The sequence below is a fragment of the Dermacentor andersoni genome, chromosome 1 (assembly GCF_023375885.2).
Source record: "Dermacentor andersoni chromosome 1, qqDerAnde1_hic_scaffold, whole genome shotgun sequence".
Taxonomy (NCBI): Eukaryota; Metazoa; Arthropoda; class Arachnida; order Ixodida; family Ixodidae; genus Dermacentor; species Dermacentor andersoni.
Genome location: NC_092814.1, coordinates 370,270,443 through 370,296,239, shown reverse-complemented (window position 1 = coordinate 370,296,239; position 25,797 = coordinate 370,270,443). Strand labels below are relative to the sequence as shown.

Below are 25,797 nucleotides of genomic sequence, written 5' to 3'. Positions count from 1 at the left end.
AAGCCTCCACGCGAAGTCATCCGTCGGTTTCGCAGGCACGAACGAAAACGGTGGCCAAGAACGAAAAGCAATCACCGCCGCTTGTCACTCCGCATTCTTGTCAGACGGATACACAACAGCTGCGTGACACTTGGGAGAGGCCTCATAGCGGGCGGGGCCGTCTCGCATGCGCAATTTATATGGCTTGGGCTGAAATTTTATACATACATATCTCGGGACACAGGCCGGTTACTAAAATTCAACAAAATGGAATAGTTACCAAATGGCACCGCCTCTGAGTTTTCAGTGTAAATAACCATGCTAACTGCAGTAAATAAAAGTTGATTACCCAAGTTAATTAAATACTGACGTTACGAAGACAATTATCCTCATACCCGCCGTGGTTGCTCAGTGGCTATGGTGTTGGGCTGCTGTGCACGAGTTCGCGGCATGGAATCCCGGCCACGGCAGCCGCATTTCGATGGGGGCGAAATGCGAAAACACCCGTGTACTTAGATTTAGGTGCACATTAAAGAACCCCAGGGGGTCAAAACTTCCGGAGTCCTCCACTACGTCGTGCCTCATAATCAGAAAGTAATTTTGGCACGTAAAAGCACATAGTATCTAATTATCCTCACAGTTTCCGACCGCCTGGCCGCATAACCTACTATGCAGGGTGTTGAAAGTTAAACTTTCCGGGTTTTTAAACAAATATTCGAAGAGCCATTCGAAAAATTCCAAAACTTTTCTGACGTTTCGGCCGGGGTCCGGTCTTCATTATGAGTGAATTTTTGCTACGTGATTCTAATCTTTTGAACTATGTCTATGGCGGTTCCTGTGATCCTATGCTTCACTGATATATATATATATATATATATATATATATAAATATATATATATATATATATATATATATATATATATATATATATATATATATATAGGTGAAAAATAGAAAGCCTACAGACAATGGCACGCAAGACACAATAGGAAATTATTTGGACTGCCTATGTGAATTAACAAATGATAAATGAAAGTGGCAGAAAAATAAGCTGGCCGTGAATGGGACACGCATTACGCGTGAGATGCTCTTACCAAATAGCTACTGAGGCACCGCTTGCCCGATCAACTTTTCCGGGTATTTATGTTTGTCTCCTAGAACGAGGGGCGTAGCCAGGGGGGGGGGGGGGGGGGGGGGCTTATGGGGCTTCAGCGCCCCCCCCCCCCCCCCGAAAGTTTTTCGTGCTGTCCATGCACCGCCCACCCGAGCAGCCCCCCCAGTGCCGGAAATAATTCTGAATTTTCTCTAGAATGTCTTTTTCACGCTCGAAAAGACATTTCAGCGCGAACCTTGCGATCTCGGGCTGGATTTTGCGGTCGCGCCCATGCACCGGGAGTCACATAACGCAAGCAGTCCCATCAGAGCACAAAGTTTCAAGGGCGTTTTCATGGCGAAGGAGCTCGCCACGGAATCTTGCGGAGGCCACGGAATCTACGCAGCGCATGGATGTCAATTCCGAAATTTATGGGTATAAAGTTCTCATAAACTTTTGATGTGAAAGGTGCATTGACATTTCCAAAGTTGTGCTTTAGATTATCAGTTGCGGAACTTTGTGGGTTTGATGTTACTATAAATATTGGACGCCAAAGGTGCATTGACTTTTCTAAAGAGTTACATCGGACCATACAACGAGACAAGCCAAATCAACACACTATCAGACAAGTTGAGAAAGCCAGCAGCGAGGTCTGATCAGATGAAACGTTCTGGTTGTTCATTTGTGCCCATCATGACATAAAAAATATCAACATTTTTTTTCACCTACGCCAAAGCATCCATGTCAAGAGACTAAAGGCAGCCAAGGTAACTACGTTCTTATTCATTTTTCTACTTCGACTTTTATTCGCGAAGACACATTGAGCCTCTTAAATTTTTTTGTCCTCGCTACCCTACCCGCGGGCTGCCAGAGCCAGCCAGAGCGCATGCCTTTTTCTCGTGTTGCGCAGGCCACCGCGCGGCGCACTTCGGTGCGCGTTCGCTTTTCTCTGGCCGAGTGGATTTTCGCCCGGCAGAATTTTGGGCACTTTCTGGCTAGCAGACGAGAAAAAGAAACTATCGTCGCTCGCCGCCATCACTGTGGGGACTCGACGAATTGCACCGCGTTCGCTTGAGCGCCACCTCTCCGGAAAGTCTTGTCTCGCCAGGGTAGGATACCGAGCAGTATGCGTATACGGTTCTCGGTGGACCAAGCATCTCACGTTTTCTTCGATATTCTTTCGGTAGCTACATTAGGTGCCCAAAGTAGGCATTCGATTGTGGCGAACATAATTTGTGCTTTTTCATTTCGGTGCCCCGGCCCCAGAAAGGAAAAAAAAAAAGACATTGCTGTGGCGCAGCGAATTGTCGTATGGTGAAAGTTTTATTTTGTTACTTCTTCTATTGCGGACAGTAATGGGCCACGGGACGCTTTAGTTGCCGGATAGTCTTATTATATAGTATTGCGATAGCAAATTATATGGACACTCCAGGCGCATTCCTGCCATCGCCGTCGCCCTCGTGTTTCGTATAAAGTCCAAGGGCGGTAACATCGTGACCGCGCGCCGCATGCAGTACGTACGAGTGAAAGCGTAGGGAGGGGGATGGGGGGGCTGGAATGGGTGAGACGACGATGGTGGCTCAGTCTTGTGTGCGCAAAAGAGAAAAGCGGGGAGCAAGCGCGCCGCCTTCCGTCGCGCGCGAAACATCGGGGGGAGCGGATGAATGGGGGTGGGACCTAGGATTCTGTGAATCTCTGATTGCGCAACACGTTTATTTGCCTTGTTTGACGCATGGTATACAGTGACCTTTATTAGATACGTAGATTTATTGGAGACTTATATTTAAATATCTTGTTGTGGGTTTTGTGCATACGTGCAGTGAACTTTGTTTCCAGTGACACTTTTTTGCCTTTTATCAAGCTGTATCTTCGCATCTGTATATTCCACTGTATCTTCGCATTTCTAATGTACGAAGGCGAGTCAAATGAAAGTGAGCCAACCCACCCCGCGCAATAATTGTTCGGTCCACTATCTGCGAGGCATGCACGTGACACAGAGGCATCTCTCTATTACAAAAGTCACACGCAGGTGTGGGTATCAAGGTTGTTTAAAGCTCTCATACACTGGGTTGAACATGGTTGCGCGACGTAATGGACGCTCTAGAAGTTGAGCAGCGTGGTGCCCTGGGGTTTTTGACAGCTGAAGGTATTTCCCAAAAAGAAATTAGTCGCCGTATGGTTGCCGTGTACATTGAACATTGCATTTCATTGGCCACTGTGAAGCGTTCGAGCAAACGGTTCAAAGAATGACGTCGTGCCATCGTGCAATCACCCCTAACAAAATTGCAAAGGTTGATGAGCTGATGAGATAAGAACGAAGGATAAGCATCGATGAACTGGCAGAGCGTGTGAACATCAGTCACGGTTCGGTTCACGCCATAATTCATGAACATCTCGGTTATCCGCTCTTGTGTGCGCAATGGTTGCTCAAGATTTTGAAGTACCGCCAGAAGACGGAGAACTTCAGCGCTGCCTGTATCACAATAAGGGTGACGACTTCTTGTCTCCAATTGTGATCGGGGACGAACCATGGTGCCACTTCTACGAGCCTGAAACACCCCAGCAAAGCATACAGTGGAAACATTCGAATTAACCACCCCCAAGAAAGGAAAGGCCGTCATTTCCGCCGGAAAGGTGTTGTTGACTTTTTTTTTTTCGATCGTCAGGGGCCATTCCTGATAGAATTTGCTAAATCCTTAGAGGCTATCAATTTGTTTCGTTATTGTGAAACGCCAGATCGGCTGCATGCCACAATCAAGAACAAGCTACGTGGATAATTGACGAATGGGGTCATCTTGTTCCACGACAATGCCGTCCCCACGTCGCTGATGTGGATAATACAAAACTGGCAATGTTCAAGCGGGAAACGCGGCAACATACGCCAGACAGCCCAGACCTGTCGCCTTGTGACTTCCACTTTTTGGAGCATTTGAAAAAACAGCTCACGCGAACCAGATTCGTGTCGGACGATGACGTGAGAGAGTCAGTTGCAGACTTTTTGAAGCAGCAACCCAAGGAATTTAATGAGACGGAAATCACGCGACTCGTTAGAAAACCGGGCAAATGTCTAAATGATCATGGACACTACTTTTAAATAAGGTATCCAGTTTGTCATATATTCGCATTGGCTGACTTTCATTTGACTCGCCCTCGTTTATTTTGCAGAACTCCTGCTCTTTATACGTGCTCTCTGTTGCGGCTATGATTTCGGTGCAATTGCTCACGATACATGACCGGTGACAGCTACTCCTGCGTAATACATCGGAACAAATGACAGCGTGATTGAGATATTTCACTGGCCGTTGAATATGTAGAAGAATCTAAACAAGATTCTTGAATGACAAAGTTTCATTACAATATTTGTCCTCAGCTTGTTAATTTCATGGCCTTTAATTTTTTCATATCAGCGGCATGCACTGCCTTGCTGGTTTCGAACTGATATAGTTCTAAAGTTCGTGTGATATTTTATTTACGTATTAAATAAAGGAAAAACTTGGAAGCATTTATATAGGTTACCTTGGGCACAATTTTTGGCACATACAAGTATATTCCTTTATGAAAAAATACATATTTTACTTGCTTTGACAGTGCGTAGCGCTCAAGAATTCGTTTGCAGCATCTTTAGCAATGACAATGCAGTTATTATTCATGTATTTAATCCTCAGACAAATTGTTTGAGAGGAAGTTTAGCTCGCCCCCAACTCCGACGCAGCCTATTCAAGTACATGTAAAACGCAGAAACGCTTTTCTGTGATAACTCCCACATGGCTTTTAATGAAATTTGTTGCATTTGAGAGAGAAAGTTAAATTCTAGTGTCTGTTGGAAGCGGAATTTCGATTTAGGGCCTGAACATTGTTTAAATATTTTGAAAAACTCGAAAGTAAAAAAAAAAAAATAGAAGCACGACGTTTACAAACTAATAGCTCTGAATCAAGCACACATGTCGCTGTTCAGTAAACGGCATCTGTTATAATAGTCAAAGCGGACAAATTTGGTGTGTCAATACGTATCTTACGTGAATTGGTTACGTCGTGTACAAGGATTCTGAGAAAGCCGTATTTCCATAATGCTAAATTTCTTGAGATTCACGTGTAACATAGAAATTTTGTCCGCTGCAGATGTACTATTAGGTGCGATTCACAGAATCATGATATCATTTTTCATTGCTGAGTTACATAGTTTTAAACTTTATAGCTTAGATTTCTGAAAAGTTGCGATGTTGGCGAATTTTTAATAAAGAATTGACAGCCTAAATGAAAAATTCGAAACCAACAGTCACTAGAATCTAAGTTTTTCTTTTGAAATGCAACAAACCTAGTCAAATTTAGTGCATTGGTTGCCGAGAAAAACGAATTCTCTTTCTACATGTATTTAGATACGAGCACCCGAGCTAAAGCTTCCTCTTAAGTAAAAGACCGAGCTGCAATGTAATATATAATATATATATATATATATATATATTATATATTACATTAGCTGCAATGTATGTATATATATATATATATATATATATATATATATATATATAAGCATAAATAAAATATTCCAACGGAAGGATTGAAGCACAGCACCCCTAGCACGCTGTAGCAGATGGAGTACATACTTAAACATTTGCGCATGCAAGGAGGAGCGTTGAGGCGCTTGGTGCGTTTCATGGCAATATCAATATATGAGCACTTCATGCGATACTTTCGCCGTCGTCGATATTTCCACATAACAATACCGACTTCTTTAGTTTTCAGAAAATAAGCTTTCTGAACAATATTGCTCACACTAACTGTACGCCTTCCATTTGCGTGAGAACTTGAACGCCAGCTGAGAAAATACGCCCATGAGCGTTCGTGTTCCCACCGCACAGACAGGTGCACAGAAGCGGCTCTATTGTAAGACCTTAGAATAGACAGCTTTAGTTTGCTGTAGCGAACTGTAACACAGCTAGGCAGAACCTGCATGGTTTTCTCACACGCAGTAGTCATGGTAGTACCCATAGGTGCGGGCTTTCTATAGCAAAGCAGCGCGTCTCTCACATCGCGCAAACATGCCTTCGCGTGGTAATTGTCCGGAACGCCAGCAGATAATCTCCAGCGACACGCGAATAGCAGTGAAGCAAGGAGGGCGCACATACGGCACAAGAACACTCTGTGGTCCAGGCGCAAGAACAACGTACTGCTGCGTTTGCGGCGCACGCTGCAGCTACACGCCGGGAGCGCCCAGACGCGGCAATGAGGAAACAGGAGTCCGTGAAGGAATGCCTTAGAACACAATTTTCCAGGAGTTTTCTTGCTGCCATTGGTCCGTGAAGGCGAAAGTGAACCACCAAACAATACTCAGTCCGCCAAACGTGTCTCGCCTTCCGGACGCCGCAGCTCTGTCCGAGGGTGAGGCATTGTTAGCTTCACGAAGTGATTCGTCGCAGTGGAGGAGGACAGGCTAGAAGGTCACTACCCCCGCTGGCCCATCGTAACAGGAGTGACGCGGTAACGTACGGTGCGTAGTGACTCCGTCCTTACGCCCCCCCCCCCCCCGACGCCAACCCTTTCCGGAAGACTGTTGTTCATCGACTTGTACAGGAGGTTGAACCACCTTCCTACTTTTTTTTTTTAAATTCGTCTGAAACATATTTTTTCACGGATTCACACAAACATTCTGCGGATTATAAGACGCGTGAATCCTGTTTTTTTTTTTTGGAGGGGGAAGGGGGTGGGATTCTTTGCTTTACCGAAATAGCAGCAATGATTTTCACGTTTTATGTCACTGATAGCTTAGACGGCATAGAAGGCAACATAGCTTAGAAGGCAACATTGATGCCTTCAGGTACCAAATGTGGGTTTATTGGCCAGTTGCCTTCGCCCAAAAAGATCACGTTCTCGTGAAGCCTGCGGCAGAAAGGACGTTCTACGTCCGCCGCCAAGGTCTGTGAGCGGTCAGGCTGGCTAACACTCCCACGGTTCTACTAGGACACATAAATACCCAAGAAAGTGGATGGGGAAACGGCGCCGAGGTAGCTCTATTAGTAGAACATTGCACGCGAAATCCGAAGGTTGTGGGTTCGGTTCCCACCTGCGGCAAGTTGTTTTTTCATTCACTTTCATTTCGAATAATTTATTATTTATTTCATTTATTAAGCACAAGTAATTTCCAGTACGTTCTCCTTGGTGTCAGTGTTTGTTGGCTTCTTATGATATAGCTTAGACGATGTGATTAAATGGCGCTTAACAAAAGTATCGATGCGTTCGGCACTATATAAAAGGAGAGTCGTTTTCTTTTGGAAGCATCAACAAGCAAACGGCATTCTTTACCTTATTATAGCCAATAGCATATCGTTCGCATCTTTGTGAACATTATTACACATGCATTTTGCCTCTTTTCTCTCGTGCACTTCAGTTTCTCTAGCTTTTGGTGCGCTTGCTGCCTTTGGTGCGCTTGCTGCCTTTTCCAGTCATTGTTTTGTATCCTCTCAGCATATTTCAGTTCTTCGTTTTAACGTTTCTCTCCCGATCTAAAACACATCAGCCAAGCGTTGTCGAAGCTTTCCACCGAAATTAGGACCGCGGATGGCGCCTTTGTTGTTTAATTGGAACAGTGTAAGTCAGGCAGAGCCAACTACACAAAGTCAAAATTATTTTTTTTTGTATTAACCATTTCATGACTAAAGCTGCTGTCGTGCAGCCAGATGACACGTGCAAGGCAATCGTGCCGTACAGTTAAGATTCTTTTTCTTCTACTTGCAGCTTAGAAACGGGACTCTTACCAAAGCAGGTCAAGTTGCATCCACCCATGGTGCGGAAGTTGTTGTCGTTGCCGCCACATCCGTGGTAGTTGAACCGCACGCACTCCTCTTTCTGCACGTCGTAGTAGAAGCGGATCTCCTGTAACTTGGCAGCTGCGCTGTCACCGCTGGAGGGGTCGCAGAGGCCCTCTTCTAGAGGCAAGTGGCAAAGCCCTGAGTGGCAGGCGAGGCATCCCGGAACGAGAAGAACGTGGAATAGCAGATTACTCCAGAGCTTGCGACAGGGATAGTGTCTGAGGCGGCGCTTCTTACGATTTTGAGATACCCATGCACTCGTTAGCTTATCGGGGATTGAGCCATGAGATGCAATCATAACAATAAAAATCATACTCGTGCAAACGGCTTCTAGCTGTCGCTTCCTGAAGCACGTTGAAGGTGTCAGCAGGTCGAGTATGGCACCGTTATATTCTGTATTCGCGCAGATCCACATAACAGAACGTTCTTCCATAAACTCATGACACAAAGTTTCGTTAGGCAATAGAAGTGTCATCACCGACATTTAATGCGGCTTCCAGCAAGACAGACTTTAAAAATAAACGAAACACGTACTTCCACTGCTCTATGCGAATATAGTTTGCGTGCCTGAAATCTGTACTGACTTCAAATAGGTCCTTCAGCGAGCTACTTCAATGGCACTTTGTATATGATCAAGTATTGGACAGTCGTGCTGCTGTCCCTTTTAAACTGGCACGCACTTCGAAGCACACGTCTGGATTACGCACTACGACAATACCAGGTACACGCTTCGGTGGCTATGTGTGAGCAAAGCAGTAATATTGGGGGGAGTTGGTTCATGTTGATTTTGAGCGCCCTTGTGCCATTGGATGCTGTAGCGAAATTTGTAATGCTTTCTCTCAGGAGAGGCGTAATATGCCTGGCCTTACTGTCAAAGTTTTTCAAGTGCATTTATGAATAACAACCACTATCACTGCACTCCTGTGACAGCTACCGAAACACGTCGTGCACAGTGATATTGCATAGTGAGGAAATAGTTGCGAAAATAAAAGAATACACTGCTAATAAACCAGCACAGGTGACGCTCTGACAAGGAAGGTATGTTATGTTGTCAGCACAGATATTCTGCGGCTTCTTTTGTATTTCGATCAGTTATGCACATCAGTCAAACGCACGCCACCAAGCCGCCGCTATAACTAGAATCAGCCACATGGCACAGTAAGTGATAAAAAAAACGTGAGTGGATAAACATTTAAAAAATGGTAAACAATACTGCTATGAAACAAAAGGAAAGCCGACGCCGGTTTCACGATGCACTTCGGCGACAACAAATGCTTCATAACCGCCAATGAGTCCTCCCTGTTCTAATCACAGCCGGCCGGCGGCCGTTATGTTTGCGAAGCAGTTCAGCCTAGAAGTAGCTTTTTGATCTAGAAATCAGAGGCCGCGTTTGATCATTTCTTACAAAGGGTCTGATGTCCCAAAATAACAGTGCGGCTATGAAGGACGCCATAACGAAGGGCTCCAGATTCATTTTGAGCGCGTGGGAGTGGAGTTCAGAGTTGTTGGTGGGGGCGCATATGTAAGGAACTTGTAGCGTGGCCAAAAGAGAGGCGCGGCTCAACAAGACGGCGGAGGAGAGTTATAGCCGTCGGGGGGTGGGGAGCCGTGGTTTAAGGGAAGGGCGTAAGGAGGGCGACTGCGACTCGGGGCTTCCGCCATTCGGTTCACTGAAGCAGTGCCGTGGCTTTCAACTCAACCCATTGCCGCTGGACCGCACCAATTCCGAGACATTCCGCGACCCGACCGAATGCCCCAACGTGCGTGGAAGTGTTTTGTGCGGGGGACTGTGTCTTGCGAAGTTGTGAGACAAGAGAACCAGCGCACTGCACGGAATTTATGGCAAAGGCCTCTAGACATTGGAACTCCAAGTAGTGTCACCCTGTAGTCCCGTTGTGTGCACACTGCTCGCACCGCAGTGTGATTGGACGAACGATGGGGCGGGGGTGACGTTGCGGACGTGTTTAAGTGCAGAGTCGTTGCAAGGGGAATTCGGTGGACATTCGGCTAAGAGAAAGAAGATAAAAATTATGACATCATTGTAACTTTTGACTCGTAGCTTTTTGTTGTCTGTGTAAATAGTTTCCATTTCATCAGTTTCCTGTTCCATTTTCATAAACAGTTAGCCCCTTGAAACAAGCGTCCCAGCCTTGCATACAGTAATCTGATTCGCGACATCCACAACATCTTCACGTTTACTTCAGTGACGTCGACGCGAATATCCACTGTGGAGTTCTTAAAAGTGCAGAGAAATATAAGCACACAGGCGTTTTCGTATTACACCTCCATTCAGAATGCGCCTGCCGCTCACGGGAGTCAAACGCGCTACCTCGTGCCCAGCAGCAAGACGACATAGCCCCTGAGTCTTAACGACCTGCTTCATTTTTTCATTTACTTAATTAAGTGAAATTCTATGGTTTTACGTGCAAGACCACGATACGATTATGATGCTGGCTGCATTGGGGGACTCCGGAATAATTTTGACCCCCTGGGATTCTTTCATGTGCACCGAATGCACGGTAAACGCGCGCTTTTTTGCATTTCATCCCATCTAAATGCGGCCACCGCTGCCGGGATTTGATCCCGCGCTGCCGGGCTTAGCAGCGTGACGCCACAGATAACACCACAGCAGGTTCATTTTTCCCCATTCGTCATGGGTTGTGATGACGCCGTGTCGCCGCTATGGCTGGAACTGGCTACTATAAGCTGGACACATGATAACATGACAGGAAATAAAATGGAACACTACAAACTACGGGTGTCATGTTCGAACGACGACGCTCCACAGGCCTGATTAGGCTGCCTTGGCCTGCTGGCCGTGGCACCATGTAACCTCAACACAACTATCGTAAGCGTTATAAGCGATTATAAGATCAAAAGGCTCGAGTGCTTTGAAGTAGTCTAATAAAACCTACTTCTCCGAGGAAAATAAAAACAAATTTTTTGCCCTGTGGACCTCGCCGAACGAACGTTTTAAGTGAGAATAGGCATGAATGACATGAATAAAAGGAACACAACGAAGGAAGACTAATGAGAAAAATTATCACTGGCACCCAATGTGCTACATAAAAATGGTGTGTGGGGCAGCCATATGTCGCGCGTGAAAAGTTCTTATATAAATCCCAGCAGAGTTGAAATGTGCTCTTCAGTGAGATGATTGTATGCTTATGTAATGGGAACAGCGTGTAAGAGACTTGTAGTAGTAGAAAAACTTTATTAAACACAGAACCTGGAGGGGCTCCTACCTAAGTCCCTTAGAGGAGTTAGGGAGGTGAAAAACGAAGTTTGTCCGGCAGGGTGGCGCCCCTATTCCAAGGCCCCACTGGAACGGTCCACCCGCTCAGCTCGTTGTATCAGTCGTAGCTGATCTTCCAGGGCTGGGTAATAAAGCAACACCTCCCATTCGTTCTATGTGCCGTTTGTTTCGTGTTCTTCTCCGTGGTCTGCCCACTCAGACGTCATGTGAAAGAGTGTTGGTGTTGCTCCACACCACGGTCACATATCTCTATATGCCGTGGGGTAGATCAGATGGAGAGAGTGTAGATATATGTAGGGTTTCGTCTGCAATCTTCGCAACATGGATACCGCGGCAGCGTTGAGTTTGCTGTGCGGGCGTAAATAGATTTTTTTCTATTTTCTCTATAGTATATCAGAATTGTTGCGTAGCAAGGGTCTAGAGGTGTTGAGTCCTCTATTGCAGGGTACGGGGGTTGCCCAGTGATATTGTAAAGCCTCCAGCCGCCTCGTCCTCATGCAGCTTCCCGGTGACACCCTCGTGCCGCGGTGCCCATGTCACAGTTTGGATGTATACCCAACCGCGGGGTCCCATGCAGTGCTGACAACTATTCGGAGCGCCTGTGCTCCAATTTTGCCCCTGAGATAGTTTCTACAAGCTTTCTGTGATATGATTATTGTTAATGAAGATTTTCGCGCCCAGCCCACTTTTATTGCGCGGGCAATTGCAACCTTTTCCGCTTCAGTTGTAGATGCGTGAGCTATTGAAGCGCAGGCTGCAGTTTTCCCTCCACGGTCCGTGACCACTGCCACCACCCTCCTTGCATCTGTGTGATAAGGCGCAGCGTCAGTGAACCTCGCCGTACCGTTATATTTTTGACATTTTGTCAATGTATTCTGCCTTAGCCTTTCTTCTCCTAGCATCCAGGGTAGGATTCATGTTCTTTGGTATTGGGGATACCGTCTACCATTCTCTAAGTGTGTTGGGTACCTTAGTTTCATGATGGTTTTGTATTAGTGCACCGCGCTCTAACATGCATAAGACATCGCTGCCTCTTGGAGTCTAGAGCGGACGATTTTGTTGTGCTCGTAGCTGTTCTTTGGTTAATTCTTCAATCATGTTGCGTAGTCCAAGCGCCAGTAGCTTGTCGTTTGACGTATTCCGAGGTAATCTTAGGGCTGTATTGTAGGCCATTCGTATTATTTGGTTTGCTTTTTCTTTCTGTTGCTTGTTCATATTATGATAGGGACGTCAGTATATATTGCGACTGATTACGAGACCTTCCACCATTGGGAGGGTATCTTGTGCTACTATCCCCAACCGGTTGTTTTTTATTCGGGCGATCATGGGTGAGATCTGCTGTACCGTTGTTTTGAGTCTATTGAGTGTGCAAGCACCTCTGGTTACCTTGCAGGCACATACCCAGCATGCTTATGGTACCTTTCTCTGGAATGATTTTTATTGTAAAGTTGGTAACTACAGACTTTTCCGTTGAGCATTGGAGTCCCCGTACTCTCGTGCACTCTTCTGTTGTGCTAGCTGCCTGTTGTAGCCTTTTTTCTCAGCTAGGCTGACTGTAGTTGTACATACGGTTATGCCGTCTGCATATATCGTATGTTGTAGACCGGCGATTTCTTGGTTTCCTTACAAGGCTTGTTATGGCAACATTGAAAAGTGTGGATGAAATTGCTACCCCTTGTGATGTTCCTTTGTTTGGTGGTCAAATGGTGTTGGATTCATAATCTCCCATCTTCATTAATACAGTTCTCTGATTAGGAAAACTCGGGGCGTATTGAAATATTCTCTGTTCACAGTCAGTTCCCTCCATCCCTTCAAATATTCCTTTGTGACTGATGCTATCGAAGGCTCCTTTTATGTCAACGACCATGATGACATTTTCCCCCACCTTTGAGATGTCTTTCAGTACTTCTTTTAAGAGTGGGAGGATAATTTATATTGCAAGGTGTGGGCGAGAGCCAAATTTTGGGCATCAGCCCATTGTTCTCAAGATGATTTAGGAGCCTGGTGTTGACCAGTCTTTCTAAAAAATTTTCTAAGCAGGACCTGAGCGCGATCGGTCTCAGATTGTCCATTCTTGGCTTTTTTTTTTCCTGGTTGAGGCACCATGACCACAATCGCACGTTTCCATTGTCGTGGCACAGTACCTTCAAGCCAATGTTTGTTTGTGTATTTTATGAGAGCTGCAATGGCTTCGCTATTTACGTTTCTGATCATACCGTTCGTGATTCGATCTGCACCCACAGCCATGTTTTTTTCTATAAAGATGACTGTTCTGACTTCTGACTCTGCGAAAGGCATGTCTAGCTCTGATTGTGGTGATCCTTTATATCTTCCTTCGTATGAAGGTATCGACCCGTCTTACGCAAAACATTTTTTATTGACTGCTTCAATGAAATCTTTTGTACCAGAGTATGCGTTAATTAATCTCTCGATGGTTTTACTCTTTCCAACTTTTCGTTTTTGTTGCGTCAATCATGGCTTTAAGTATGTTCCATGTTTTGGCCCAGCCAGGGCTCCGTTGAGTGAATCAAAGGAACTGGCCGAATTGGTAGAGGCTAGTTTATTCGCCTATTTTTTTGTACACTGGGTGACATCTTTGATGTTTGCTTTTAATTTGCTGCTATGCTTCTCCTTTTCCATATTTTTTGTAAGGGTTCTCCTTGCTTCGCAGAGATGTTATACGTGGCAGTCGACCTCAGGGACCTGGCTTGATCTTGTTATTTCCTTTGTATACGTTTCAACTTATCTTATCAGACCATTGATTTAATTTTGCTATGCCTGTGGCGGTTATCCTTTCTTCCAGTAATTTCCTGAACGCATGCCAGTCCGTTGCTCTGGTTTTATTTTATGACACCTGGGGACCAGAGACAAAGCAGGGTATTATACTACTCGACACCTTCACAATATTTGCACATGGTTAGAGCCAGACTGGTGTCATTGCATTTGCTGTTTGCTATTCTTTTTGGGATTGTTGGGTCCGTTGTGAGTGCCGTGGCTGTGACTTCTATTTTTTAGCAGTATCCTTCTCTTTGGCATCCCGCATTAGGTATCCCCAGCTTGGAGTTTTTGCTATAATGTCACCCACCACAATTAACGAGTTGTGTTTCGCTAGTTTTACTGTGCCTCCGAAGAGTTGGTTGAAGGTTATCTTTCTTATTTAGGTGGTCTATAAATGTTTAATACGAACTCATTGTTCTTGTCTTTACATAAGATTTCTGTAATGGTATGTGGGATTTCAATTCCTTCTATAGGTTTATGCTCTATCGCCGTTATGGATTTATGAAGAAATGTCGCTACTTTTTATTTACTGTTTATTGAAGTCTTTCCCGTGAGTACCGTAACCCTGTAATCTTGGCTTAACTCCAACCTCTTGTTTGGCTACGATCGCTGGTGGCCTCTGTTGCTTGGCCACTAGCTGTACAAGCTATCCCTTCCTCTGTCGGAATGCCCGGCAGTTCCACTGCCATATGTCGCACTCTTATATAGTTTTTGCTGGTCGGTTAGGCATTTTCGATGGTTTCTTGTGTCATGTTCATCAGGCCCTGCCTGTTGTATACTTTCCCTGCTCTTTCCCTTATGTGGCTACCATTGGTATCATTTCTCAACACCTTTGTGAATTCTATTTGTCGCACTTGGTTTTTAATTTCCACAGCTTCTACTTTCCTGCCTATCTGCGCCACGACTTGTTCGACGGGGAAGGGAACTATTTATTTTGGGGGTTATTTCAGAATCGATTTCTTGACTACAGTGTCTTCGCTCAATCTTGATGCGTTCTGTTGCTGTTGCTGCCCTGCCAGGGAGGTTTGCGGGGGTTGCTCTTGCGGTTGTTGTTGCTGCTGCTTTTGTTGGCTTCTAAGTTGCTTATTTTCCCTTTCTAGATCACCCATCTTTGCGCAGATTAACTCTAATTGTCGCTCTAGTAGTGAGAGCTGTGTGTGTAGTTTGCATTTAGTGTGGAGGAGGTTGGAAGGCTGCTGCTGTCCAGCTTACCATGTTTTTCTTATGTTGTTGTTGCTGCTGCGATGTCTTCTTGCTCTTCTTACTCTTGTTCTTCATGTTATCTTGTTGCCATTGTTGGGCTACCACAGGGTTCTTTCCTCGGTTGCCATCGCTTGAGTTGGAGCGGTCCCCGGAGTTGGATCAGGTTCTTAATCTGGAGCGGGATCTGGATCGGGATCTAGAGCATGATGCCGCGTCGGTCCCCTCCGATAGGTCCATTTCCTTTCGATCCGCACTGAACCATCGCCACTTAAGAATACCCTTAGACTGCTGGCCGTTCTGATGTTTCGGTTGCTGTTGCTGTGGTTTGCCTCATTGGGGGATCCGCTTAAGTGTCTTAGTGCATTTCATTGCCGTTTTGGGATGACCCCCCCCCCCCCCCCCCCCAGTCTACTGTCACTGTACACATTCACCGTTGATGTCGGACAGACGTATGTTCTGTGTCCCTGGCTTTTACAAAGTTTACACTAGTGCCTCATGGGCTACTAAGGTACACATCGCGCCTCACCACCATAGTATAATACATGAAACGCGGCACAATCAATCCGTCAAAGGTTATCATTGCCGTCTCAGATTTTCCCAACATGCGCATGTGGACGATTGTGACGCCTTGGATGAGCAAGGTCAGGTTGTTTAGAAGTTCCTCTTCCGCAGTTTCACGTTCTAGTCCGTGTACCCTTAGCGTACCCTTCGGGTGTAGAAATGCAAGTATTCACAGGTTGTCTGGTGTTGTGGAATTCCAGCGCCATGATTTTCAGTACCTTCTCTGCAAATCGCCCGTAAGGAGTACTTGCGATGATGATGTTGGATCCATTGTGGAGAGGCATCAGGAGTTTGTCACCTCCGCACGTTTCTGGACTTCACTTGCACATTCAACCGCTCTTGCTACTTCATATATTTTTTTAATCTCACAACACGAGCCCTGGTTTGGGCCGTATTATAATATTGATATCGTTCTTGGGTAGCGGCGCCGCTCGTGAGCGTCGGCGGTCTTTTGGCGCACCTGTTGCATCGCGCCTGCTGCAGTGCTCCTTCACAGGTGTTCCATTACTGCCGCAGGCGTTCTCGCTATCTCCGCGGGTTTCCTCGGCCACCGACGCCAAGTTTTTCATTGTTCTTGCGTTAGGCATAGTGATCCCGCCCGTTAAAAATCTCTGGCCTGCCTGACTTCTTTGAGGGTCCGCGCTTGCTTCCTTAATAGTGTTCGTTCTCTTAACGATATAGCGAGCTTCCACCGACCTTTTTTGGCTTCGTCGTTGTCTGCCTATGACGTTTCATATTCTTCGCTATCTTCGCTGTTGGCTGACTAGGATCAAAAGCATAGTAAGACGGACGGAATTCGTGTGCCTCTTATTTTCTGGCAACGCTGGTTTTGAATCTAAGCCTGCAGTCCTTTTTGAACGTGCGTATGTGCCTGGGTCTCACTGAGTTTGTGGCAAACAATCTCAGTGTCAGGAAGGAACAATCTCAATATCAGGAAGCGCGCCCACCAACATTACCCAATTTGAGGTGGGCGAAAATCAATTGTTTTGATTACGAATGGTAATAATCAAATACCCAACAGCCAAACGCAGATTTATTTCTGCATAGTAAGGTATAACGCCTTTATGAAACGCCTATAACGCCTGTCGAAATATAATACGGCAGAACTCATGCCACACAAGGTATCGACGGTAATGCTATTAGCATTAAAGCAATGTAGCCACACATGATATTGCTGCAGTCACGTTTGCTTAATATAATTAGCGGTTATTCTATGAGTTCCGTTGCTTTCGCTGTATGCGGCACTCACTGTCCTCGGTATCGCTGCACTTTGCTACGGCGCTCGCTTGCCAAGGCCACCCATGGACATGAAGGCATGACGACGACTGTATGATAAAGGCGCAGTGCACATGGCGACGACAAAATGGCGAAATACGAATGAAATCGATGGAACGACAATGTCATTATGATCACGACGGCATAGATACAAATACATGAATAATAACTGCACTGACATTGCCAGAGATGTTGCAAATGAATCCTTGAACGCTACGCACTGTCAAGGAAAGTAAAATATGTATTTTTTCGTTAAAGAATATACTCGTATGTCCCAAAAATTGTTCCAGAAATAACTTATATCAATGATTCCATGTTTTTTGTGTATTCATTAAGAAAAGAAAATACCACACTAACTTTAGAACTATATCAATTTGAAACCAGTAAAGTTTTGCATGCCGCTGATATGAAAAATGTAAAGGTCACAAAATGAGCAAGTTGAGAACAAACATTTTAATGAAACCTTGCCATTCAAGAACCTTGCTTACATTTTTGTAGATATACAACGGCCAAGAAAAAATCTTAATGACGCTGCCCTTTGTTCCAATGCATTGTACAGGAGCAGCTGTCACCGGTGGTTTATTGTAATTTCACCGAAATTATAGTCGCAACAGAGAGCACATATAAAAAGCAAGAGTTCTGCAAAACATACGAGGGCTAGTCAAATGAAAGTGAGCCAGTGCAAATATATGACTAACGGGGTACATTATTTAAAGTAGTCTCCATGAGCATTTAGACATTTGTCCCACTGACCAAAGAGCCGCGTCATTCCCGTCTCATAAAACTCCTTGGGTTGCTGCTTCAGAAAGTCTGTAACTCTTTCACGTCATCGTCCAACACGAATCTGGTTCCCTTGAGCTGTTTCTTCTATTGCCCCAAAATGTGGAACTCACAAGGCGACAGGTCTGGGCTCTATGGCGGATGTTGCAGCATTTCCCACTTGTACTTCGCCCGTTTTATGTCAACCACACCAGCGACGCGGAGACGGGCATTGTCGTGGAGCAAGATGACCCCATTCGTTGATTTCGCATGTCAGTTGTTCTTGATTGCGACAGGCAGTCGATCTGGCGTTTCACAATATCGTAAATGATTGATAGTCTCTCCAGGTTTAGCAAATTCGATCAGTAATGGCCCCTGACGATAGAAAAAAAAAGTCAACAACACCTTTGCGGCAAAAATGACGGCCTTTGATTTTGACGGCCAGTTCATCGATGCTTATCCTCAGTTCTTGTCTAATCCGCTCATGAACATTTGCAATTGTGTTGGGGGTGATTGAACGGCGGATTTGGCGCGGTCTTCGATCGTCTTTGCAACTTTCACATTCTTCTTTGAACCGTTTGCTCTAACACTTCAAAGTGGCCAATGAAATGCAATGTTCACCGTAAATGAGATATGCCTGCGCGCTACGTGCAGGCACCGCAGAGAATGAACCGAACAGTTATTGCTCGGGGTGGGTTGGCTCACTTTCATTTGACTCGCCCTCGTACATTAGAGAGAGAGAGAGAATAATGCAGAGAAAGGCAGGGAGGTTAACCAGAGGTAGTTCCGGTTGGCTACCCTGCGCAGGGGGAAGGGTTAAGGGGGATAAAAAGAGAAACAGAGTGGAAGGGGGAGATAGAAAGAAAGGGAGACAAGCACGAACAAAGCGCGTACACTACAGAGCGGTAGGGGGCGGCATTCTTAGAGTCTGTCGTGAAGCCCCGTAGACCGCAAGAACCTTAATAGCGCGAGTAAGGCCTTCAACGCGGATGTTCTTTGGGAGCATTGGCCTAAAGCTTTTAGTTCTGAAAGTGGGCGATTGTCCAACTGGTCCAGTACTCTGCACATCACTTGTCTCTCAGCACTGTATCGCGGGCAGACACATATAATGTGTGCGAGCGTCTCGTCGATGTTACATGTGTCGCACGTGGGGCTGTTGGCCATTCCTATGAGGAAAGCATATGAGTTTGTAAAGGCAACGCCTAGCCACAGACGGTAGAGCATGGTTTGTTCACGTCGTGGTAATCCAGGTGGGAGGTGCATCCGTATGTCCGGAGACAACGAACGCAACCGACCCATGGTGAAACCATTTGAGTCCCATAAGGGCAAAGTACACTCATGGGACATCAATCGCAGCTCAGCCGCAGCGTCTGTTCGCGAAAGCGGAATGAATACTCGTTGACCACTTTGATGTGCAGATCGGGCGGCTTCGTCGGCGTGGTCATTCCCGCTGATGTTACAATGTCCTGGAAGCCACTGAAAGATTATGTTATGTCCCTTGTCATAGCTTTGATGATATATGTGTCGAATTTCTGAGGCCAGTTGTTCATTGGGTCCATGGCGCATTGGGCTTCGTATGCACTGAAGGGCTGCCTTGGAGTCACTAAAGACTGTCCATTGTTGCGGTGGCTGCTGCTTAATGAAATCAAGTGCAGCACGGAGCGCCGTGAGTTCTGCACCCGTTGATGTGGTCACACGTGAAGTTCTTAATTTGATTTCCTCAGATTGTGCCGGGATGATGACTGCAGCAGCAGAGCTGTTGAGTTTTACTGAACCATCTGTGTATACATGTTGCCGGAATCTGTGCACGTGGTGAATGTGCTCCAAAGTTGCTTGTTTTAAAGCTTGCAATGGCGCTCCAGCTTTCTTTCTGATTCCTGGAATTGTCAGTTGCACTTGCGGCCGGTGCAGACACCACAATGGATCTGACAATCGTGTAGCGGGCGTAAATTCAGATGGCAAGTACGACTGATATCTTAGAATAGTTTTGGCAAAAGTTGAAAGTGGCCTTTTTTTCTGGCAAGCAAGCAAGATGGTGTGAGGGAATCCGAGTCAGGTGTCGGATGTGCGCTCTCAGGACATCTGTATCAATGTAGACTGTCAAAGGAGCGTCTCTGGCTATGGCTACTGTCGCAATCGATGACGTAGTTTTAGGAAGACCGAGACAAGTCCTGAGTGCTTGGGCTTGCACGCTCTGGAGTTTGCGAATATTCGTAGTGCAAGTATTTCCTAGTACAGGTAAGCTGTATCGCAGGAAGCCCAAAAACAGTGCTTGATATAGTTGCAACATTGACGGTACTGTTGCGCCCCAGGACTTCCCGCCGAGAAATGCAAGAAGGTCCACAATGGCGGCCAAACGCTTCGTCATGTACGAGATGTGAGGGCTCCAAGACAAGTCTCTATCAATGATGACGCCAAGAAATCGGTGCGTTCGTCTATATCGTATAATTTGGTCATTTATCCGCAAAGAATACGGGGCCATCGATTTGCGAGTAAAAGCAACGACTGCACATTTCTCAGCAGAAAGCTCCAGGCCTTGTCTTCTTAGGTATGTTGCCACAGCCGTTGAGGCTTTCTGAAGTCGTGCGCGGACTTGTACACGTGTCACGCCTGAAGCCCATATGCTAATGTCGTCTGCATATACGGAGAGCTGAACGGTTTGCGGCAACGAATCAGCGAGACCAACGAGCACCAGCTTGAAAAGGGTAGGGCTGAGAACTCCGCCTTGCGGTACACCACGACTGGTATACCTAGGTGGCGTTGGTCCGTCTTCAGTCAAAATAAAGAAAGATCTTCCATTCAAATAGTTGCATATCCAGCGAAAGGTGCGTCCACCAATCCCTACAGCTTCTAAGGCGTCCAGAATTGCATGATGATCTACATTGTCGTAGGCACCTTTAACATCAAGGAATAGGGCCGCAGTGATTCGTTTCAGATGTTTCTGGTGTTGTACGTATGTTACCAGGTCAATAACGCTATCTATTGACGAGCGGCCACGTCGAAAACCAGCCATTACCTCTGGATAGACGTTGTAAAATTCCAAGTACCATTCTAACCGTGTAAGGATCATTCGCTCCATTACCTTGCCGACACAGCTGGCCAGTGCTATTGGACGGTAAGATGACAATTCCAACGGAGATTTGCCAGCCTTGAGGAGTGGAACAAGCCGACTGGATTTCCACGTTGTAGGGACCAGGCCGTCACGCCATGATGCGTTGTATAGGCCAAGAAGGGCATCTCTGGCCTCTTGACCATGGTTTGCAAGCGCAGAGTACGTGATGCCATCGTATCCTGGTGACGAAGATCGCCTGCACCCAGCAAGAGCGGCCTCCAGTTCTTCGATGGAGAAAACAGCGTCCATACGAGGATCTCGGGAGCAAGGGGGCACAATGGGAGTAGGTGCGCAAGGTGAATACGTGAGCGCCGGACCCGCGATCCTTGCGCAGTAATCTTCGGCTACCTCGACTTCTCGGCGTCCTTGCTGTAGGGCTAGAGACTTAAATGGACGACGCTGTTGAGGAGCTGTTCGAAGTCCACGGATTGTTTTCCAGACAACCGACAGAGGTTTACGCGGGTCGAGAGACTCACAAAACGATTTCCAGCGTTGATTTTGCAGTACAGCAAGGCGACGCTGAATTTTCTTTTGAATGCGTCTGGCCTCTCTAAGGTCGTAGAATGATTTAGTCCTTCTGTACCGTCGCTCCGCTCGCCGGCGGATTGCACGGAGGCTCTGTATTTCCGAATCAAAATCTGTGTATTTCTCTAATGGCCGAAATGAGCGCATAGCATCCTGCATAGCCTTGGCGATCTCAAATTCTAGTGTGGACGAAATGCCTTCGTGGCATGCGTCTTCCATAAGTGATTTAAACACGGGCCAATCTATTGTTTGTTTAAAATTTGATGGAACGGATTTGGTGAGGCCTTTTATCTTCAGGTAGGTAGGAATGTGGTCGCTTCCGTGGGTTTCTATATCTGCGAACCAATGGACGCAGCGAGTGAGGCATCGCGAAACAAATGCTAAGTCTAAACAACTACTGTACGTCCGGCCGCGCAGAAACGTGGGACTACCATCATTTAGGCAAGAAAGTTCATGATCGCAAGCAAAGGACACGAGGTTTCTTCCTTTGGAATTTATCTTGTTGCTTCCCCAAAGTGAATGATGCGCGTTGAAGTCCCCAACAACAATCCATGGACCAGGTGTCGCATCTATAATGTCACTCAGTCTCTGCCTATCGAAACTACTTGATGGAGAAAGGTAAGCGCCCACTAAAGTAAACGAGAGTTTTTGTTTTTTCACGGTCAAACACACGTACTGATTAGTGTCATGTGGCGGCACTGGATGAACAACGTAAGTCAGTTCACACCGTATGTAGATGATCACTTTGCTAATGTCAGTACAAGTCGATGACACATGAGGTTCATAGCCTGAGATCCGGACGGGTTTCAATGGAATATACAATTGTGAAGATACAGCCTGATAAAGGCCAAAAAAGTGTCGCTGGAAACGAAGTTCACTGTATTCATACACAAACCCTCGCAACAAGCTATTTAAATATACCTATAAGTCTCCAATAAATCTACGTATCTAGGCAATTCGCAACTACGGCGTCGATTATAAGAAAGCTAGAGGAGAGATGCTGGTAGAATTCGTGGAAATGAATAAGCTGCGAATAATGAATGCCTTCTTCAGGAAGCGTAGCAACAGAAAGTGGACCTACAATAGCCGTAATGGTGCAACAAAAAATGAAATAGATTCCATACTTTCTACCGATCCCAGCATACAGAAGGATGTTGAAGGTTTAAAGTGCAGTGATCATATATGTGGGTGAGGTCTAGGATTTACTTTTGAAGAGATAAAGAGTAAAATTAATCAGACAGAAACAGGCCAACCTAGACGAAGTAAGGATCAGAGTAGACCAATTCAGGCTGGCATTAGAACAGGGAGATGAAGATGACACAGAGGTAATGAATGAAACTGTAACTAGGATCGCTTCACAGGCAGCAACTGAAGTGGGAGGTAAGGCAACCAAGGCAACCAGCGGACAAGCTCTCCCAAGTAAGAAATGACCTAATAAAGAAACGACAAAGAATGAAAGAGTCCCATTCAAGAGATAAAATAGAATTCATGGAACTGTCAAAACTGATGAACAAAGAGAAAGTAAGAGATATTCGAAATTACAACGTGAGAATGGCTAAGGGAGCCATAAAAAATTGACGCAGCATGAAATCGGTGAGAAGAAAACTTGGCACAGGACAAACCAAGATGTATGCACTGAAAAATAAGCAGGGTAATATCATCACCAATCTCGAAGGTATAGTAAAAGCAGCGGAAGAATTCTATACTATACGAAGCAGTAATGAACAGGTTGCAGAGACTACTGCTATAACTAGCGATGAGGTTAGACAAGCCTTGAAAGAAATGAAACAGCGAAAAGTGGCACGAGTAGATGGAATAACAGTCGATTTAGTCAAATATGGAGGAGACGTAATGCTTGAAAAACTTGCGGCTTTCTTTACGAAGTCTCTATCGACTTCAAGGGTCCCAGACAACTGGAAGAATGGAAGCATTATACTAATCCACAGAAGGATAGACGTTAAAGAATTGAAAAATTATAGGCACATTAGCTTACTCCCAGTATTATATAAAATATTCACCAAGATAATTTCCAATAGAATAAAAGCAGCCGTTCAGTCAACCAAGAGAACAGGCTGGCTTCAGTAAGGGATACTCTACAATGGATCACGTCTATGTCTCAATCAGGTAATCGAGAAATGTGCAGAGCACAATGAACCTCTCCATATGGTTTTCAAAGATTATGAAAAGGCATTTGATTCAGTAGAGATACCAGCAGTCATAGAGGCATTACGCATTGAAGTAGTAAAGGAGGCTTACGTGAATATCTAGCAAAATATCCACAAAAATTCCACAGCTACCTTAATTCTCCACGAGAAATGTTGGAAGATACCTAAAAAGAAAGGAGTCAGACAGACACAATCTTTCCAATATTATTCACTACGTGCTTGGAAGAAGTATTCACGCAATTAAACTGGGAAAGTTTAGGAGTAAGGATCAACGGTGACTACCTCAGCAACCTTCCGTTTGCAGATGACATTGTCCTGTTCAGCAACACTGCAGACGAGTTACAACAAATGATTGAGGGCCTTAGCAGAGAAAGTGTAAGAGTGGGGTTGAATATTATTATGCAGAAGACAAAGATTATGATGAATAGCCGAGCAAGGAAACAAGAGTTCAGGATCGCCACTAAACCTCTAGAGTCCGTGAAGGAGTACGTTTACCTATAGTCGGATACAACTTTAGAAAAAAGGGGAGGCCCCACCCAGATGACCGAAGCGCGACAGCCGATTGCCTCCGCGACTAAAATAGTCCCGCTCGAAAAATCATGCTCCTGAAACGCGTAATTCTTGGTATAAATAAAGACTTTTGTATTTTGATGACTGTTTAGTAGAGCTCTCATGTGCTACAGTACATGCCGGATAGCGACAGAAAAATAACCCCGTGCCTTCTACAACGCTGCCCGTCGTCTGCTCTTTAGCTTCATTGCTAGTGACAAAAGTAGAAAGAGCAGCTCTGCATGGCTTTTGCGCTTGCTTACATGTACACGGCGTATCTACTACTCGTTTTCCAAGCTTAAAATGAATCAGTTGCTATTGAAAAAGTACTTATATAAAACAATGCATTTATCGCAACCATTACAAACCTGGGGCGAGAATACGGTCGAGGCAGGAAGGCACAAAAATGCTTCATTCATCGTTTAAAATAAATGCTCTTGGTTTTAAATAGCATAAAATTTATATTTTTTTGGTTTTGTGTTCTCGCAATTTCACAGCACGCATTCTACACATTGCGCGTGCAGTGAGCACTGATGGACAGCAATCAGTCGACGGTGCTACACAACGCTCGAACACCGCCGCTAGACGCTCGGCTATCTCACTGCTGAACCATGATCGTTCACGCTAAGTTTACGGCGACAAATCTTTGCGTTGAAGGCTTCTTCTGCAAATATTTTCTGTTGAGACACTCGTAGGTTTGTTTCATGCGCGTACACTTTTCTGATTTCTCCTGAGAATGGTTTTGCTCCATCACTTCACCCCGTCCGACGAAAAACGCAGCGACACAGACACACCCGCCGCTAACAGTAGGCACCAGTCTTTGGAAAACTTTTCTCATCGTAACGTCACTCGGGAGCGAAATAAAACAACATGGAAAAAACACGCAGGATGTGTGTTCGCAGCGGTCGCCGCGGAATCCTGTTTTCAGGCAAAGCGTAGCGCAGCGCCAGCGATGCTCGCTGCAATGTTCTTTCGCCGGATCACGGATCAGAATAAACGCACGTGGCACAAATTCGGCATCGTAAGCTCGCAGTAATATTTCCGGCATGATAGACAATCACAAACAGTTCTGGAATTCACTCTGACGAGGGCCTGAAGCACACAGCTGACGCGACCTAGCCCAGTTCGAAGCGCGGGCGGCCATCTTCTCCGTCGGCGGGCTCACCGGCCGTCCGGCTGATGACGTTAATCCAGAGTGCGCGCCCATTGGTGGGTACTCGTGTGCCTCCGCCTCGGAGAAGTAAACGCCCCCTTTTTTCTAAAGTTGTATCCGACTTTAGGTTAATTAATCACAGGGAACCCTGATCATGAGAAGGAAATTTACAGAAGAATAAAAATGGGTTGTAGCGCATGCGACAGACATTTTCAGCTCCTGACTGGAAGCTTACCATTATCATTGAAAAGAAAGGTGTACAGTCAGTACAGTTTACCGGTGCTAACATGTGGGGCAGAAACTTGGAGGCTGTGGAAGAAGCTCGAGAACAAGGCCGCACAAGGAGCGATGGAACGAAGAATGTTAGGAGTAACGATAAGAGACAGAAAGAGAGCGGTTTGGGTCAGAGACCAAATTGTATAGCCCACATTCTAATGTATATTCAGAGAAAAAAACGCAGCTGGGAAGGTCATGTAGTGCGCAGGTTAGATAACCGGTGGACCATTAGGGTTACAAAATAAATGCCAAGAGATGGGAAGCGCAGTCGAGGACGGCAGAAGACTAGGTGGGACGATGAAATTT

At 45.7% G+C, this 25,797-nt stretch overlaps 1 protein-coding gene across 5 annotated transcripts in view; it reads right to left on the bottom strand.

The window, feature by feature from the left end:
* Positions 1 to 25,797, bottom strand: part of LOC126516448 (papilin-like) — a 530,520-nt gene that overhangs the window by 45,879 nt on the left and 458,844 nt on the right. For 4 of the 5 annotated variants that reach the window (XM_055064065.2, XM_050166565.3, XM_055064067.2 and 1 more), the window contains one exon: positions 7,826 to 8,017. The exons of the other annotated variant lie outside the window; for it this stretch is intronic. In XM_055064065.2, the coding sequence (XP_054920040.2) occupies positions 7,826 to 8,017 (192 nt within the window). The remainder of the gene's footprint in view (positions 1 to 7,825; positions 8,018 to 25,797) is intronic. 5 annotated transcript variants of the gene reach the window in all.